The 16863-nt window shown below is 43.5% G+C and overlaps 1 protein-coding gene across 1 annotated transcript in view; it reads right to left on the bottom strand.

The window, feature by feature from the left end:
* cog5 (component of oligomeric golgi complex 5) overlaps window positions 1-16863 on the bottom strand; it is a 68817-nt gene that overhangs the window by 19402 nt on the left and 32552 nt on the right. Inside the window, exons 8-11 of the mRNA XM_069670955.1 lie at window positions 9591-9750; window positions 7046-7158; window positions 6857-6934; window positions 1942-2023 (exon numbers count right to left, since the gene is read on the bottom strand). Of these exons, the coding sequence (XP_069527056.1) occupies window positions 1942-2023; window positions 6857-6934; window positions 7046-7158; window positions 9591-9750 (433 nt within the window). The remainder of the gene's footprint in view (window positions 1-1941; window positions 2024-6856; window positions 6935-7045; window positions 7159-9590; window positions 9751-16863) is intronic.

Below are 16863 nucleotides of genomic sequence, written 5' to 3'. Positions count from 1 at the left end.
ACGCCTCCAAATGATCTGCGAGTGTGTGTGTTTGTGTGTGTGTGTGTGTGAGTGTGTGTGTGTGTGTGTGTGTGTGTGTGTGTGTGTGAGTGTGTGAGAGAGAGAGAAGAGTGTGTTATTGTCAGCATAATTAGTCTTTCTTCTTTCTGAGTCCTTCTTCTTCTGTAATCTTGTATATATTTGTACTTTTTTTGCAGAGCTTCCATTCGCCGCTTTGTTTCACAATGACTGTGTTGACACTCTGCTGAGGTGGGAAACAAGAAAAGGCTGATGAATGATCAGGGAGGTGAAACAAACAATCAGCTCCCATTTAGAGCCGGCTCCAAATAGTTCAATCCCGAAAAGCACTTAACTCCAAAATGATCAATCGCTCCAATTGATGCCTGTGTGCTGCAATCAGCCTCCGCGTTTGTTTTCATGCTGGACTTCAGCAAAAGCAGAGAAGATGTTGAAATGTGTGGATGCTAAATCAACGATATCTTGCAATATTTCTTCTGATGCACGTTATTAATTTACAGAAAACCTCCATGTGTCTTTTAGAAGCAGAGCGTTCGACAGACAATCAAACCATTCTGCTCAAATCTGGTTGACTTCCGTGAGTGTTGTGCTTTTCATCGTGTGACTTTGTGTTAAAACACACAGTCAGGAGTCTGCACAGGATGTTTTATTTTGAAAATTGATGACATGCACTAAGACAAGCCCGTGTCGGACTTCCTGATTGGCTCATTTGAGGCGTTTCCGCTCATCTCAAAGGGAAACACTTTGAATCTGGAGTGTGGATGTTTTTAGACTTATCTTCACGTCAGGCAGTTTTTCCATTGTGACCATCTTTATTTTAGATTTTTGACCAGGTAAGAATGATCAGTAAGCAGTAACTTTATACAAACAACAGGCTGTTAATTACCTGCAGCCTGACTGACTCCCTGCTGTAAACAGAGCTGTCGTCACAGCCTGATTCTGCTGCAGCAGGTGTCGACTGTCTGTCCGACAGAAACATTAAACATCTGAAGTATTCAAGTAATTCATCTTCACTCTGAATCAGCAGCTTTGGTATCAAAACTTTCAGCGTCCTCTTAAACTGTAAGCTGTTGTGTCTGTCTGGCTTGTCGTGGTTAGTATTGTTCATGTTGGCTTGTGAACGATACAATCAGTCCAACCGGATCGAAAACAAAAAGCAAGACTGCTGAAAAGGCGGCTGCTTGTGGTGTGAATCACAGGTTTTATGAGTGCAGGTGGGTGATTTTGGCTGGATTAGAAACTTTGAGAAATGTGTTCAGGAAGTTTTTATATATTTCAGTAATCATGCTAACAAGGATCCAAGTATTTCCCCACTTTTTAATGAGTATAATGAACTGACAGACAGTTTTTCCTAATGAAACCGAAGAACAAAGAAATACACAGAAGTGTTAAAGTGCTGCATAAAATTCTGTCTCAGTTTGATCTCAAACAAAAGCTGTCCAATCATTGGTTACCCGTCAGTGTGTAAAATGCTGCGGTAACATGGATTAAAGCAGAGCGCAGACAGCCAAGTGTCATTTAGGTGGACGAGAAGGCTGGAAGAGAATAAAGGTAAATATGGCACCGCTGTTTAGTCGCCCTCAACGGACGGAGATAACAGCCTGATGTTACGTAGCTCTCTTACATGAGGAGAAAACACCGGCGAACTCATCAAGGAGAACCAGATGCAAGAATAATCAGTCCCCTTTTCAGACACACATAAACAAGAAATCAAAACATGTAGAATTTTAAAATATATATGTTCCTATTTTTTGGAGACAGTGCTGTCTGATGTGGTGTTAACTAACTAACTCATGTTTGTCTGTTAAGTCTGTGTGAACCGGAACCAGACCACAGTGTGTCATTCTTCCCCCCCCTAAGATCCGGACGAAAAGCTGCAAGTTGAAGCAATGAGAGTAAAGAACACATAAAAAGCAGCTTTACCTTCAGTGGCTCTGTGAAACTCCTCGCTGAGCGTGGTGGTCACGTCAGTCCAGAAGGTGTAGAGGATGTCAGGCTGACCGTCCTGTCCACAGGTAAACAGAGCAAACACACTGATTACTGTTGAGTGAAGGGCAAACACTGGCAGCTTTTCATATTGCAGCTCAGTCATAACACAGTAACATTTGGGCAACAGTTAGAGGTATTAATAACATATCATTACCAACATAATTCACAGGTACCAGTTTGGTCCTAACGAGGGCTACATATGTGGAACATAATTAAAGATAGCATTTTGGGTAAACTACTGTAAAATGTAAACAAAGAGCTCTTTTATTTACTTTCATCTATAAATTCGCCCTGCCTTTATGAGGGACGGCCTTTAATTACACACCCCACCTGCTGCACTGAGAGAAGGAGAGCGAGAGGCCCCTGTTTCAATAAAAAAAACTGTCTGTCTTCAACGTTTATTAATCAGTGTTACAGCGAACACTGTGAGCACGTCACTGTCACTGTCATCCACTTCTTTTTATAGCGATAACAGAAATCCAGCGAGATAACTCATGTAACCTGGGCCTAATACGAACGTTATATAACGCAGAAGTAGTGGGGTATGTCAGTGCGTCGTTGCTATGGAGACGGTCACCATTGCTTTTTTAGAACGTTTCCGATCAGATGTCAGAGGATTCTTTTGGCAGCTGCATCCCGTCTCGTTGCGAATCATTGATCTGAAGTGGCCTTAACATTATCTACAAGTTCTAATTACGTTTGAAAGAAAACGTTTTAATCGAACATTCAAAGAACGTTTTAAGGATGTTTATCATTTCAAATAAGGTTCCTGTAATGTTAAAACTTAAACTAAGACAGAACGTTTTTCTTCTCAGGATGTTATTGAGGCCTGAACTATCACAAAGTGATTTATAAAACGTGCAACTTCAGAAAATGTTCTCAGAGAACGTTCTCCTGCTATTAGAAGGAACATTCTGGGAACCAAATAAAAACTTCCCGCTCAAAACATTACCAGAACATCGCACGTAACATTCTCAGAACGTTCTTAGAACAAAGCAATTCTAGCTGGGTTACCCCTCTGTTGCCTCCACACACGTTATTAGAGCATATTCTAAATTTAGAGGAAGGATTGACAAGAAAACTGAGATGCAGGCAGAGAACACGAGCCGGTTGGTGCTTGAGCTGAGTAAAGTTCAGCTGTAAACTGAATCTAGTCTCAGGACTGAAGCTGCACTCCATTGAGAGCAAAAAGAACATGTTTGTCCTCACATACATGTCTACATGAAATCAACACACTCACAGTTCCACACACAGAGCCCGACTAATCAAAGTGCTTTAATTATTTAATAGGAACAGACGTGTGTGTGTGTCTGTATATTCTCTTCTCATCCTTCATTAGAGAGGCCTGCTGCAGGTCTGCTGCCCAGCTGTCCGACCTCTCCTCCTCACATCCATCACATCCATCACCTCCTGTCACTTCCTGTCACCTGCATCACCTCCACACTTCACTTTCTACACTTTCACCTCTGTGATCGAGTGCACAGGAGGGGAAGGAAGAAGAACAGAAACAAGGGATGCTTTAGCTCCAGGCTCTGGGCATTATAGCATTTTGTTCTTACAAAGATTGGGAGCGTCTCCTGCTCCAGTTTGGCTCAGATTCTGCACCATCATAAGTTTCAAGCGTCCCTTAAAAGAGCAGCTTTTCATAATAACACGGCACATTTCACTTTGCAAGTCATATAATTTCTGATTTATCCAGGATAGTAAACATTTCTCGGGCTTCCTTTATACATAAGATTTGCAAACCTGCCATACAGCAGATAAAGACTGTATCTGCGTTTGAGCCTTCCACCCTGAGCGTGATGTCAGAGGAAAACCGCCGTGGGAATATGGCGTTCATACCTTCATGTAAGAATATACAGAATAATTTAGGATTAATACGGTTTAGGGGCCAAAGAAGGACCTCAAGCAGCGTTTAACCAATCAGAGATGTAGGCTGGATCCTGATCACACAGAGGTCTGAGATTTAACATCTGAGAATCACGACAGGGAGCGAGTCTGTCAGCAGGGACCAGAGTTGATATCCTCGCAGCAGTTCTCCACGAGCAGCAGCACAGAGGATATTCCTCCTGCTGAGAGCTGAACGGAGGGAGTCAGAGCGATCAAACCTGGAGGAATAAAAGTATGAATGATCCTCTCCTTTGACCGATGTTCAAAGCAGAATGGTTTAATTCTCTCTTGATATAGACTGAGTGGGCGGTGACATAAAGAAACCATGACTGAAGGGAGGACAAAACAACTGATCCTGATCGGCCACAATCTTACCTGCACGCCTCAGGGTCCTGGAGGTGTGCAGGGCGTGGAGAGATGGCAGATTGCAGCCAATCACCCTCTCTGCAGAGCGGATGATACGCTGCAGCCTGCCCTTGTCCCTGGCAGTGGCAGCAGCATACCAGACGGTGATGGAGCAGGTGAAGATGGACTCAACGATGGCGGTGTAGAAGTGCACCAGCATTGTCTTTGGCAGGTTGAACTTCTTCAGCTGCCGCAGGAAGTACATCCTCTGCTGTCCCTTTTGATGAGGGAGCCGATGTTCAGCTCCCACCTGAGGTCCTGGCTGATGATGGTCCCCAGGAAGCGGGAAGACTCCACAGTGGAAACAGTGGAGTCTCTGATGGTGATGGGGGCGGGGGTGGCTGCTGTCAGGATCGTGTTGTGGTGGATTATTTAGACTTGGGGAGGTCAGCCCTTGCATTAAAAACACTAAATCCCCGCCACATACAACATTCAAAGTCGTATAAAGGGTATACAATGACGCGACTTTACCCCCGAAACGCCCCCTCATTCGGACTGGGTGGCAAAACATCTTGTAACATGGCTGCCTTCAGGAGGGAAAGGACGGGACAGCAGTAAAACAGCTTAATATCTGCTCATGTTAAGGGCAGTTGGACTCGACAGAGGTCCTGACAGTTCACGAAAGACACAGTGGTCCTTGGACATTTAAATGTACCTGATCTGAAAGCCGGGGGAATACACAAAGCCGAGCCTGAAGGCCACAAAGCCTTGGTGCTCGGTCGTTCTTCAAGGCAGGATTTGTTGGTGAAATTCATTTTCATCTCTGCACAGGAAAGAGACATGATGCCATCCTTCCTCTCAACACTGTACAAAACATAATCTTCCTCATAATGATGAACAGCTCTTTTGTCTCATGTCAGGCGCCTCATTCCTTCTCTTGTAGTTATATATATATATGACGCCGCTCCTCTGTTGGTCCAGTCATTTTCCTGTGGACACATGACAGCGAGGAGCGAGTGTGCAGCTGCACCGCTCAGGAGCCTTGCATTTAGACATGTCATTAGGTCTCCCGCTCACACCTCCATCTTGGGGTAATTGGTGAGAGCTTTGTTTCCATAGTAACAGTCTCCCTCTCCGGCTTTCTGCGGAGGTACGAGAGTGAGGAGCTGAAGGTGGTGCTGATAATGTGTGAAAGACTGACATGATTACTTTTAATGCTGCTACTACGATTTAAATGACCGGGCCCCTGGAGCTACACGGTTCACCACAAACCGCTGCTGATCTTTTCTATCTTTAAAGGGACTTAGAGTTACTAAAGGCCCTGTTCACATATTTTGTGGTCTAAATGACTAAAAGGTACAAAATGTTTGGAATTGCTCCGGTACATGTGTTACTGGAGGATACCTCTAGAGGACGCACAGGAGATGTGCGGGATGCAAACAGCAGATAAGGCAACACTCGAGGAGGTTACTGCGATGTTCATTCTGAGATCATGGCGACAGCTTTTGTGTTCGATGGACAGAACACACCGTCTGGTCCCGGACTCGTTCCCATTTAGTTTTGCAGGTTTCCACGTCGACAAACAGAACTTATCTGTCTGCAGCTGTTTGACGGGCATGTTTGTCTCTGTGCAGCGGCAACGACACGTCGTACAGATGTGGATCATTGTGGACTCGGTCTATCAGCTCGTCTTCAGAACTTTCTGCCCTTGTTGTCCCTGCTGCTGTGTCGACCCTGTCACATCCCCTCTGCCTCCACACTGCCCCTCCTGCTCATGTGCAGACTGCATCTTGTGTAGGAGTAGCGTTCATTTTTAAGGACGTGCACAAGTTCTTCTTTCCACTGACAGGCTTAGATTGTTAGTGTCTGACAACATTACACAAAGGATCCCTACAGAGGTAGACCTTTTTTGGTAAAGCAAGATGCCTTTTTTTAACCACAAACAGACATTAAATTGCTCTCTTCAAAGCCACCAGACTCCATTGAAAAAAAACAAATTTTAGCTGATTGGTTTGTTTATTGGAGGATATTCGATAACTGAAACCCAGGTCATTTTTTACAGTCTGACTTCAGACACAAGAATAGAGCTGGAGCTGAGAAACGAAGTCTTACTGCAGTCATATGCAGATATCTGTTTATAAAAATCCGGGGTTGCATTTCGGCCAATGCTTTCTGACTCATACAGTCACAGTCGCATACAAATAAAGACCTCTCAAACACGCTTGGTAAATAAGACCTGGACCACAAACAAAAACCAGAACAAATGCAGATATCTCTTAAGAAAGACTGCAGCTGCCCCCGGACCCAAAACCTTCAGTATCAATTGTTTTTTGGGAAACCAATTTAGCACAATAAAAACAAAGAGGTTTTAACTTGTGTCAAAATCTAATGTACACACAGAAAACCAGGGGCAGTGTACTTATCATATCATGAAGCTGTCTGCGGTGTAATCTGTTTTGATGGCGACTTGGAGGCTGCAGTGTTCATTCATATGTGAAGATATGCATGAACCTCATATGAGCTATACTTTTCTGTATTAAAATAGCTACACGGCCATAATTGCAGCTTTAATTACAACTATCAACACAAAGCAAGAGCAGAGGTGTCCACCCACCTTGATGATCTCATCGATGAAGCACACATGACTGACAGGGTCTCTCTTCTTCATCAGGACCTTCTGCAAATGTTGCACCTGAAAAAATAAAGCATCATTTAAAAGACGTGAGGCCGGAATCATCAGTCCTGCAGACGGCCTCGTTTCTAATGTTTTACACTGTGGCTGTGCAGTCGGTCAGTGCCCTACCTGTCTGCACGCAGCACATATCTGGTCCATCAGTTTCTCCAGGTTGGTCCACAGAGCAGCGCGGAAAGCTGCCGTGTTTCCGGGTGTGGGCAGGACCGCTCTGCCTGGTGCACCTGCAGGGAGAAATGTACTACCTGTCAGGTTTGGTTTGTTTGTTTGCTTAGATCTCCACACCATCATCTCCCAACCAAACACCTGGTACAGGAAAGCCTTTCTGATGCAGGAGTCAGGAGCTTCTCTGACGTGCCTGCCACATTTAGATCAGCACATTTTATTAACCTTTTTACGACCTGCAGCTGCGTTTTGAACAATCCTGATTGAATCTAAATTAAAATAAAAACGCTTCAGCCCTAATTCTTTTTTAAGCACAAAGTTGAGGCTCTTTCCTCGTTGTGCATTATTATGTTCAACCTAAAGTAAATCAGAAAGAATAAAAGCTAGAGCATGCATCATTTTTGCAACAAAAAACTCACTTACCTAACGTAAGTTCTACTTTTCTGTAAATACTTTTCATGTGACATCGTGGTTTAATAAGCTGAGACTGAGGGCGGCAGGGGGCAGCCACAACCTCGCCGCGGGCAGGAGATCAACATTTGCATAAACACGATTTCAACACTTCCATCAACTATAATGTTTTAGTGACGTCTCAAACCTTTTACCTCAGGGGTATATAAACATCAATGCAGGCACTGGTGGAACATCTGAAGATCTTCACGTAAACAAATGTTAATTCTCTCTCTCTGAATGAGGTAACACATGGTGACTGAGCCTGTGGCCCACTGATGAAAGCCTTTACATTTGCAGTATATAGTATTATTATGGGCTGGGTGTCTGTGGCGGCGCCCAGTTAGTGACGCGTTTTCCATCAGCCAGCAGTGGTTGGTCTGCCAGAGAGGGTAGGCGGAGCTAAGCGGCTGCTTTTCCGCTCTCTGCAAGTGTTGCGAGTAAACAGTAATCTACTATGGCTGAACAAACAAAGAAAAGATGGATGACTACAGATACAACTTCAACAAGAAGTGGAAATCCAAAGAAGAAGAAACAAACTCGACGCTCAGATGAAGCAAACAGTCTGAAAAGGAAAGCGACCGTCAGCCAGGAAAATCAAGAGTTACAACCGGAGCCGACCGTGGACGTCTGGTTACACTGGGACGTATGCGCCCGCAATTCCTTTTTATTGCCGAAGGTGCCGCCAAATAGAACTGAACTGAGAACTTTGAGATTATATCTTTAAGGGATTCTTTCAAAGCTTTCTAACTTTTCGTCTGGCTCATACTGAGGACGTAAACCTTTAAAGAGCAGCTCCAGTCCTGTTTCCAGACATATAAAATGCTCTGCTTGAAATAATAAATTGTCTGATATGTTTTTTCTGCAACGTTTAATTACCTTGTAAAAATCCTCCCAAGGCACCTCCTCCTTCTCCCTCATCAAAAATCCCTGAATCTGCACAGGCCCCGCCCACTATGCACACTTCCAACCGCCCCTCCGTCGCGAAAACAAAACACGTCTCTGCCATCGTTCAGTGGCAACTTGTTGAAACTTAGCTAGCTTGAAATGTAGTAATTAGTAGTAGTAACTTTAACGTTAGTAGTAGTAGTGGTTTCCATAAGTTACACATAATGATATGCATAGCGTCACCCCGTCCATTAACGGGATTGGCTCCTTAGGTTTGTGACGTCTCAAACCTGCCAGTCTGAACACGTGTTGTTCGGCCTGTCCTTGGTACACTGCAGGTTAACAGCAGACAGGCCCAGCCGTGGAGATGATGCTGGTGTTGTCCCTGATATGTCTTATAGCACATGAAGAACACCACATGGAGATGTCCACAAGGTTAAACACTAGATTTTCACCGCAGGGGTCTTTAATAAAACGCCTAAAAGATATATGATTTCACGTTTAATAACAGGCTCAGTAATGTCCTCAAACATCTGCAGGAACAGGAAGAAATTACACGTTTGTTGGGGAGCATTTTCAGAGGCATATGAATCTTCGTTTTGTGCTCTAGTGAGGATCTGAAGAAGCTGGATGGTTTATGAGGGGTGGAGTCAAACTAAACTATAGTGTGTGTGTGTGTGTGTGTGTGTGTGTTCATCGTAATAAAGGAACATGTCAGCCAGTGTGACTCACTCATGTGTTATATTTACAACAACGGTGCTCAGAGGGAGAAGATAAATCAGGCTTTGAGACATTCAAAGACTTTGGCGATCTTTAAAGATTCTTGTTTTTAAAAAGGTCAGGACACATTCACTTTTATTACATCACAATGATTTCAGGTCTTTTATCCGAGGGGGAAATGAAGCGTTCCCTAATCAGGTTATCAGAAAGTGCTGCGTGCATTAATTAGAACAATGATTTTACCGCTACATGAAAACCACGAGAAGAACACAGGCCCTCCAGCTAACCGACTATTCTCTGTGGCCATGGTATAATAATCTATTTTAGATCAAACCAACTCGTGAAGTAGGTCAAATCATGAAAGGCCTTTGTGTTCCATCTTTTAGAAACGAGGACAATTCATCCAGAGCGTTAGGAGGAAAACGTCTCTCACCTCTGGGGTTGGTGGGCTGTGTCAGACCCTTGATGTCCAGAGCACCGGCGATGTTGTCCTGTATGGTGGTCCTGTAGCCCCCCACTACAGAGCTGATGGTCTCCCTCAGGCTGCCCAGGTTATAAAACACCTGCAGGGCCGTGCCCACCTGGGTGGGATTCTGGAAGATAGAGGGAGAGAGAGGAGTGAAGCTGGAGGTGTTTAAATAAAACGGGATCAACTTACTGGGTTCGGTATTTTCACATATAAACAGTCAGTATTCCAGTTCGTACAGAGGTGACAGATGCAGCTAAAAATACACCCAACATTTATTTAATGAGAGAGAGAGAGAGAGAGAGAGAGAGAGAGAGAGAGAGAGAGAGAGAGAGAGAGCTGTGGAAATGTGGCAGGGCAAAGTCAAGACAAGGAGGAGAGGAGAGGAGGTAAGAATTAAGAGATACTACATAACTTGACTTTAGAATAAATACTTCAACATTTTTGATGTGAGAAAGACAGGTGGTGTTAAAACCTAGTTTACAATCTTTACAGCACTGTCTGCAGCACATGTATCATCACAGCTCCATCAGCGTGATCTGATGACGAGCTTCTTATTAATCTCTATAAACGGACATCTGCATGCTAACAGCTAACAGCAACAATCTGTTCTAGATCTAAAATTTAACTTGAGATGAATTCCCTTGACGCTGTGTCACGAAAGCCATTCAGCATTCAGATTTCCGGACTTTCTCGAATGCATCAGATCGATCCGACCTGAGTACATCTGCAGAGTCCTATCAGTGCAAATGAATTACATAGAATCTTAAACGTTAGGCCTCCACTTTGTGAGAAGTGAAACACCTTCAGGCCTCATTTACAAACTGGAAAACAATATTGAGGTGAGCGGAAAATGTAACATTTTTGCTTAACTTAAAAAACAGTCCCACCAGGATTTCTCCAGCTTTGTTTGTTGTTTGTTGTTGCGGCCAAAAATGTCAGTGTACACACACACACACATCAGTAACAGAGTCTCTGATTGGTGGAATGTTTGGATACAGCCTCTGATTGGCCGATAGACTCAACACAAGGCATCAGGAAGTGGCTACGTGCTCGGCTGACAGTTTTTAGCACATAAACATGGAAGAATGAGCACAAGACGACATGGAGTGTTGGATTTATTATCATGGAATCACTGCAGTTTGAGGCCGGGTTAGGAAGCTCGTAAAAGAGAGACGATCACATCGGAGCCTCGTCAGAACGGATCAGCCGTCTGCTTCAGAGCAAACAAAAGGTCTCGAGCATGCAGCGTTCAAAAACAGTGAAAGATGTCCGCCAAAGGGGATCGATATCTGAACAATGAAGAATTGCGTTTGGTAATGCACATTACTTCACACGCAGGAAAATATAAAGATTGGTCAAATTTGCGTAAAAGTTGCCGCAATTGGTTGGATTTGCATGAATATGCGGAAACGTGGCAACTTCCTGGAGGGGCTGAAAATAGATCGGAGGCAAAAACATCGATTTCCAATTCCTGATTTATAAAGCTGCTAAATTACAACCTCAAAGCCCCACGATAACTACTGCTGCACATTAAGCTGAAAGCAGTCAAGGGCCCCAAATCTCACATGTAACATGACTTTTAGCAGCTTTCTATAACTGTCTTTTAAACATGACTCAACCTCTCTAAATGGTCATTGTCGGACAGGTAAAAACATTTCTAGTTGCTCTTTAAAGAGAGTTCGATGAGGCAGCGTGTTGCATCGTCAGACTCACTGATTGGTTGAGTTTTAGCTTCGGGGCTCGATTGATCATTCTTTCTTTTGTAAGAGGAGTTTCTCTTCGTGGGTCAGCTGAGCTCCCACTCAACAGATGACTACAGGGTCTCTGCTGGCGCCGTCAGAGCGCTGAGGTGAAGCGAGCTCCCACACAGCCCGGGCAGCATGTCCAACTGCTTACACAACATTCACAAGGAATGACTCCCTGCTCTGATATAAGAAGCTGTCCATGTCTGTGTGTCTGTGTCCCTATAGCCCCACACGCGTAATGAAGACAGGAAGTTGTCAGCCACGGCTGCTCCAGCAGAGGACGGGATAAAAATACTTCAGCTCCGAGCGGGATAAACCAAGGAGAGTTTACGTGACTAATTTTAGAAAAACAGCTTATTGACGAGACGAGGAGTAAAAACAAGCGGCTGACACTTCTTCCTGCTGCTTCACACTCCGACACCAGGTTCTGACACACCTGTGTAAGCCTTTTTGCCCTCACACACACGCCTGCAGACAAACACATAAATCGAGCAGCTTGCACTCTGCCCTTTTTGAACACTTCCTGCACAGATGCTTAAAAAAGTAACAGTCCCTCCCTTTTACAGGTGGACTTTTATTGTGAAACTCCTGCATTAAATCAAAGTTTTCCTCACTGAAGCTTAACTAAAAGAAACAGTTATTTAGACGTGAATGAAAATGAATGAGTACAAAATGACTCTGTGGTTGTTGCTTCAGAAATTGACATGCTTAAATCACAATGATTTATGAGGACGTTTTAAAAGCCCTTAAACTAGCAATGGCAACATCCCGTTGTAGCCAGCGTTTAGCGATAAACGACGTCCAGCCCAGACGTCCTCCTCCGTGCGCTGCATTGTTTACAGTCCAGTCAGCAGCTCGAGCAGCGACCGTGTGTTCAGATCAAAGGTAAATTCTCCCTCCAGATGTGTCTGCTAAATAAACTCTGTCATCTCTCGGTTCGTCCCATCCCCCGGAGGAGCGCCCGTTCATCTGTCTGTGCTGAGTCTCAGTCTCACTGTAAACAGGAAGTTACACAGAGGCTGCACTCTGGCTGACTGCAGCGGGATGAAGCCCAAACAGAAACAGATTTTCTTGTGATGGACTTTAATTAACGGCTCTTCAGTTTGCTGAAAGAACAACATCATGATGCAGATTAGGAACAACATGAAGCTTTGTCAGGTCTGTCCTCAGGAGGAGAAGAACACTACTTTTTAAATCTTTTCTGATGCATTCAAAGAAGTCAGGAAATCTAAACGCTGATCAGCTGTCCTAACACAGCATCAAGTGAATTTGTCTTAAGTTGAATTTTTGATCTAAAACAGATCGTTGGCTGAACTTGCTGCAGATGTCTGTTTACAGAGATTAATAAGAAGCTAAATCATCATCAGATGAAGCTGATGGGAGCCGCTTCTGCTCTCCACATGGACTGTTTGTCCTGAATACGCCGCAGCCTGCTGATACGTGATTGGTCAATACTTCTCGGACTACAAGCGCACTACAAACAGGAACCAGAACACTTCCAGCCGTGCACCTACAGATTCTACATTTTTATGTTGAAAGAGATTAATCTTCAACAAACTTAAATAAATGTTTTAAAATCGAGTTCTTGTACTTGTGATTTCAGGACTGAAAGTGCTTAATAAAAAATATTTGAATTAAACAATTTTGTGTTTGAAGTGGACCTTTAATCATAACTTTGCAATAATAACAATGAACCCGAATGTGAGGTGGATTTTCTTTTTTTAAATGCTGCACTTTTATTTTGAAATATCGTCGGTGTTTAATCTAATTTCTACTGAAATTGAAAATCTTCTCTAATGATGATTCTCTCAGGATATGTGTCCAAGTCAACCATTATGAAATATGCTTCCCATTTCATTTGTGTTAGACAGCAGCTGTAAAGACAAAGTTCTAGTCGAGATTCAAAACTACAGTTTGTACGTTTCTTTGAGTTAAATCAGATTAAATTTAGACGCGACTCTCGAAGGGCCCAGTGGGAGGATGACTGCATGAGATGATCTTCATCTTTAGATCTTAAATGTTCTCTCATTTTCTGAACTCACTCAGCAGCACAGTCGTCAAAACGTTACCAAATCAAATTACTGTATTACATAATAACTGACGATTTTCAGAAGAAAAAACAGCGTAAATATTAAATCTGATGAAGCAGATTCGGATCGCTGCAGCTTGATTTGAACTCATGTGGTCGGTAAATTACACACACTTTGAAAAACATGTCAAGTATAGTGCAGTTTTTTTCTCTTTTATATAATCACTTGAGTGTGTTTATGGTGCCATAAAACGTAACACTGAGTCCGGCAGCAGTTTCAGTGAGGAGCATCGTGTGACAGATCGTCACAACATCGTTAAATTCTTCTTTGTGAGATGCAGCGTTTCGTCATTTTGTTCCATCTGCCACTTTTAAAATGTCACAAAGAAGAAATCACAGGAGGCATTACTGTAATCATATAGTTACAACACTTAAAAATATTTAGTTTCCTTTTCATCTGTCGAGTCCGTCACTGCTTCTTTTCTGTCGTCTCTCCTCTGGGACTCGTTTCCTTCTTCTTTGTGCTCTCTTAGTAAAAGCTGCTGTAGGTTTAGTATAAACAACATCTCAGGCTTAATGATCCCTCCCTGCAATGTTAATAATTAAATAACTGTACATACATTAAATTTGAGTATCTTTACCTGGACTGCAGAGATGCAGGCCTGTAATTGAGACAGGCCTTAAATGTTAAATATACTTTGTTTTTAAGTATTTTAACTTCATGAAGAGGAGTGTCGAAATGTGATTATAAACGCAGTTTGTGGCGTGGAGTTAGTTTGCAGGATTGCATTGTTTCTGAGCACTTTCGAGATGTGCGTTTAACTTCCCTCATTTAATTTTGATTTCTTATTGTTAAAGGGGCAGATTCTGCACGTGTGGCACATCCATCCATTACCTATACCGCTCATCCTGTTTATGGTCACGGAGGGGCTGGAGTCTATCCCAGCTGTCATTTGGCGAGAGGCGGGGTTACACCTGGACAGGTCACCTGTCAATCACAGGGCTGACTCACAGAGACAGACAACCTTTCACACTCACATTCACACCTACGGGCAATTTAGAGTCACCAATGACCCTAACGAGCATGTCTTTGGACTGGCCCACTACGTCTGAACCGGGATTCGAACCAGGAACCTTCTAGCTGTGTGGCAACACCGCTAACCACTGCACCACCGTCTGCACATGCAGTTCAGTTTGCAAGGCATTAGGAGTACGGTTAAGCCTATCGTACACTTATGAGTTTTCTTGACTTGGCTTTCAAAACAAAAAGTGCTGCATTATTGCATTATGGGAATTGTAGGACATATTCATAACAAAAAACTTCAGATATCTCAAACTATTTTTAGCCTTTTAAATCTGTCATCTAACTTTTTAAATGAAAAAAGTTTGTCAGTAATTCGTCATTTAACTTTAAAGTACATTTCAGCAGCTCTAACTCGCACAGTACGACACTCAGCTGCTCGTCACTTCTACTTCAACTAAATCCTGTTGCTCCTGTCACTATTATCATTTATATTATTATATGATTGAACAGGAAATTCAAACCCAGCCTGGAGGTTGTGTCTGTGTTCGTCCTGATGATTGTAACGTAAATATTTACTCTCCTTCAGCTTTGTCCCTGGAGTCTAATTACTCCTGAGGGATATTTGTGGTTATTTAGAGACTCCATGCTCCGTGATGTTCGGCAGCTAGTCTCTAACTGTTTCTGTCTGCTTCAACAAGCCGCCTGCTCCTGAGCAGGTCGTGTAAACTGGGCTTTTATAGCTTTTTTCACTGGACACATCAGCCTTCTGCGGCCGTCATGATTCTTTGTTGGTTTACCACTATGAGCGACCAACTTCACACTGTCACACTGTCACCACCTCGTAATCTGACACATTTTTATTGTAAAAACATACATTGTCTTTTTTATAGGCATTAACAGGTAGAGCTTAAAGAGTGTAAGCATAAACATGAAGGGAAATCAAATTTCAAACTCAACCGCAGCGTCTCTTTCAGCCCTCAAATCTCACTCTGATGTGATAAACTATTAATCCTCCACTGATGGCCAAAGGTAGAAACTGAAGTTAAAGCATGAGAGAGGTGTGATGAGAAAATGTGAGATGTCCTGTGAGGTTTGAACCCAGGAGGTCGTGACATGACCTCCTGACAGTACAGAGGCCGAGTGTCGCACACGACCACTCGCCAGATCAACATTTTATCATCTCTCCGTGGCTGCACCACTGGCACACGAGCTGCAACACTCCTCTGTACGTATGAGACACTCATATACAGACACTGCACAGACCGTCACACACACACACCTACACACACACACACACACACACACACACTTTCTTTAATGGGACACTGTCCCCTGGAGAACGAGGCTTTCTGGGGCAGATGAAGGTTAGCAGAGCTCACATGTGCTCCCTCTCTCACATGTGTGTGACAGGCGACACACTTACAGACTGCTCCTCTCTCTCCTACTGATGTCCTTATGTTTCCCTCAGAACAAACCATGCTCAATGACAAATGCATCATTGACTGAAAGACAGGTGGTGTCCCTGCTGCAACAAGGTGAACTCCTACAAGGTTTCGAACTATGAGGACAGAGGGTCTCTCTGACCTTTGCTCTGCATCATCTGTAAACATGTTTTTTTTATCCACATTTTTACTTATTTATTTACAAATAGAAGAAGTGAAATGATTACATTGATTAGTTGTAACCTCTGTATTTTGAACGCTTCATAAGTTTGAGTATTTTCCTGGAGAAAAAATCGAACTGTTGTTATTCCATCTTATTAAATGTGAATAACTTCTGGTGTCTTTTCTCCTCTACGACAGTAAACTGAATATCTTTGGGTTTTGGTCAAAACAAGACATTTGACAAGCTCATCTTGTGCTTTGGAAAACATTGTTTCACCGTTTTCTTTTTGAATGAGGGCGGTAAATGTGGCAGTTTTTTAACTTCTTGAGCCGCTTTCCCATTGGTCAAAAAACCCGCCAACACCCGGCTTTTTTGTTTAGTGGGAAAGGTCACAATCAGCATTCAGACCCGGGTCAAATGACTCTGCAGAAGACCCGGGTAATTATCTCTTCGGCTCCGATCGGCATTGATGGGAACACAAAACCTGTGTCGACACGCTAATCTCCGCCCCCTTTCCGGCGCGATGCTATGCTGCGTCGGAAACTGCGACTCCTCGTCATCTCAGCTACAAATTCCACCCGTCTCCGTCCGAGCAGCGCTCCAACATCGTTCCAAATTTGTCGTCGCCGAGTTTGATTAACAGACTGAATGAGTAATAGATACAATAAAGACCTAACCACCGTAACATCTTCACTGGCTACTAACTCTGTCTCTGGCGCGTTTGTGACATCAGACGGTGACGCAGCAGAAAAGAGACCGACAGGAGGATACTTCACTGCCAATGGGAAAAGAGACGATCGGCATCTATAAGCGGGTCTTCCCGGGTCTGAAAAA

This window comes from Semicossyphus pulcher, unplaced genomic scaffold (genome assembly GCF_022749685.1).
Source record: "Semicossyphus pulcher isolate SPU_LCO1_2020_fin unplaced genomic scaffold, fSemPul1.0.p SCAF_20, whole genome shotgun sequence".
Taxonomy (NCBI): domain Eukaryota; kingdom Metazoa; phylum Chordata; class Actinopteri; order Labriformes; family Labridae; genus Semicossyphus; species Semicossyphus pulcher.
This window is presented reverse-complemented; position numbering and strand designations above follow the sequence as displayed.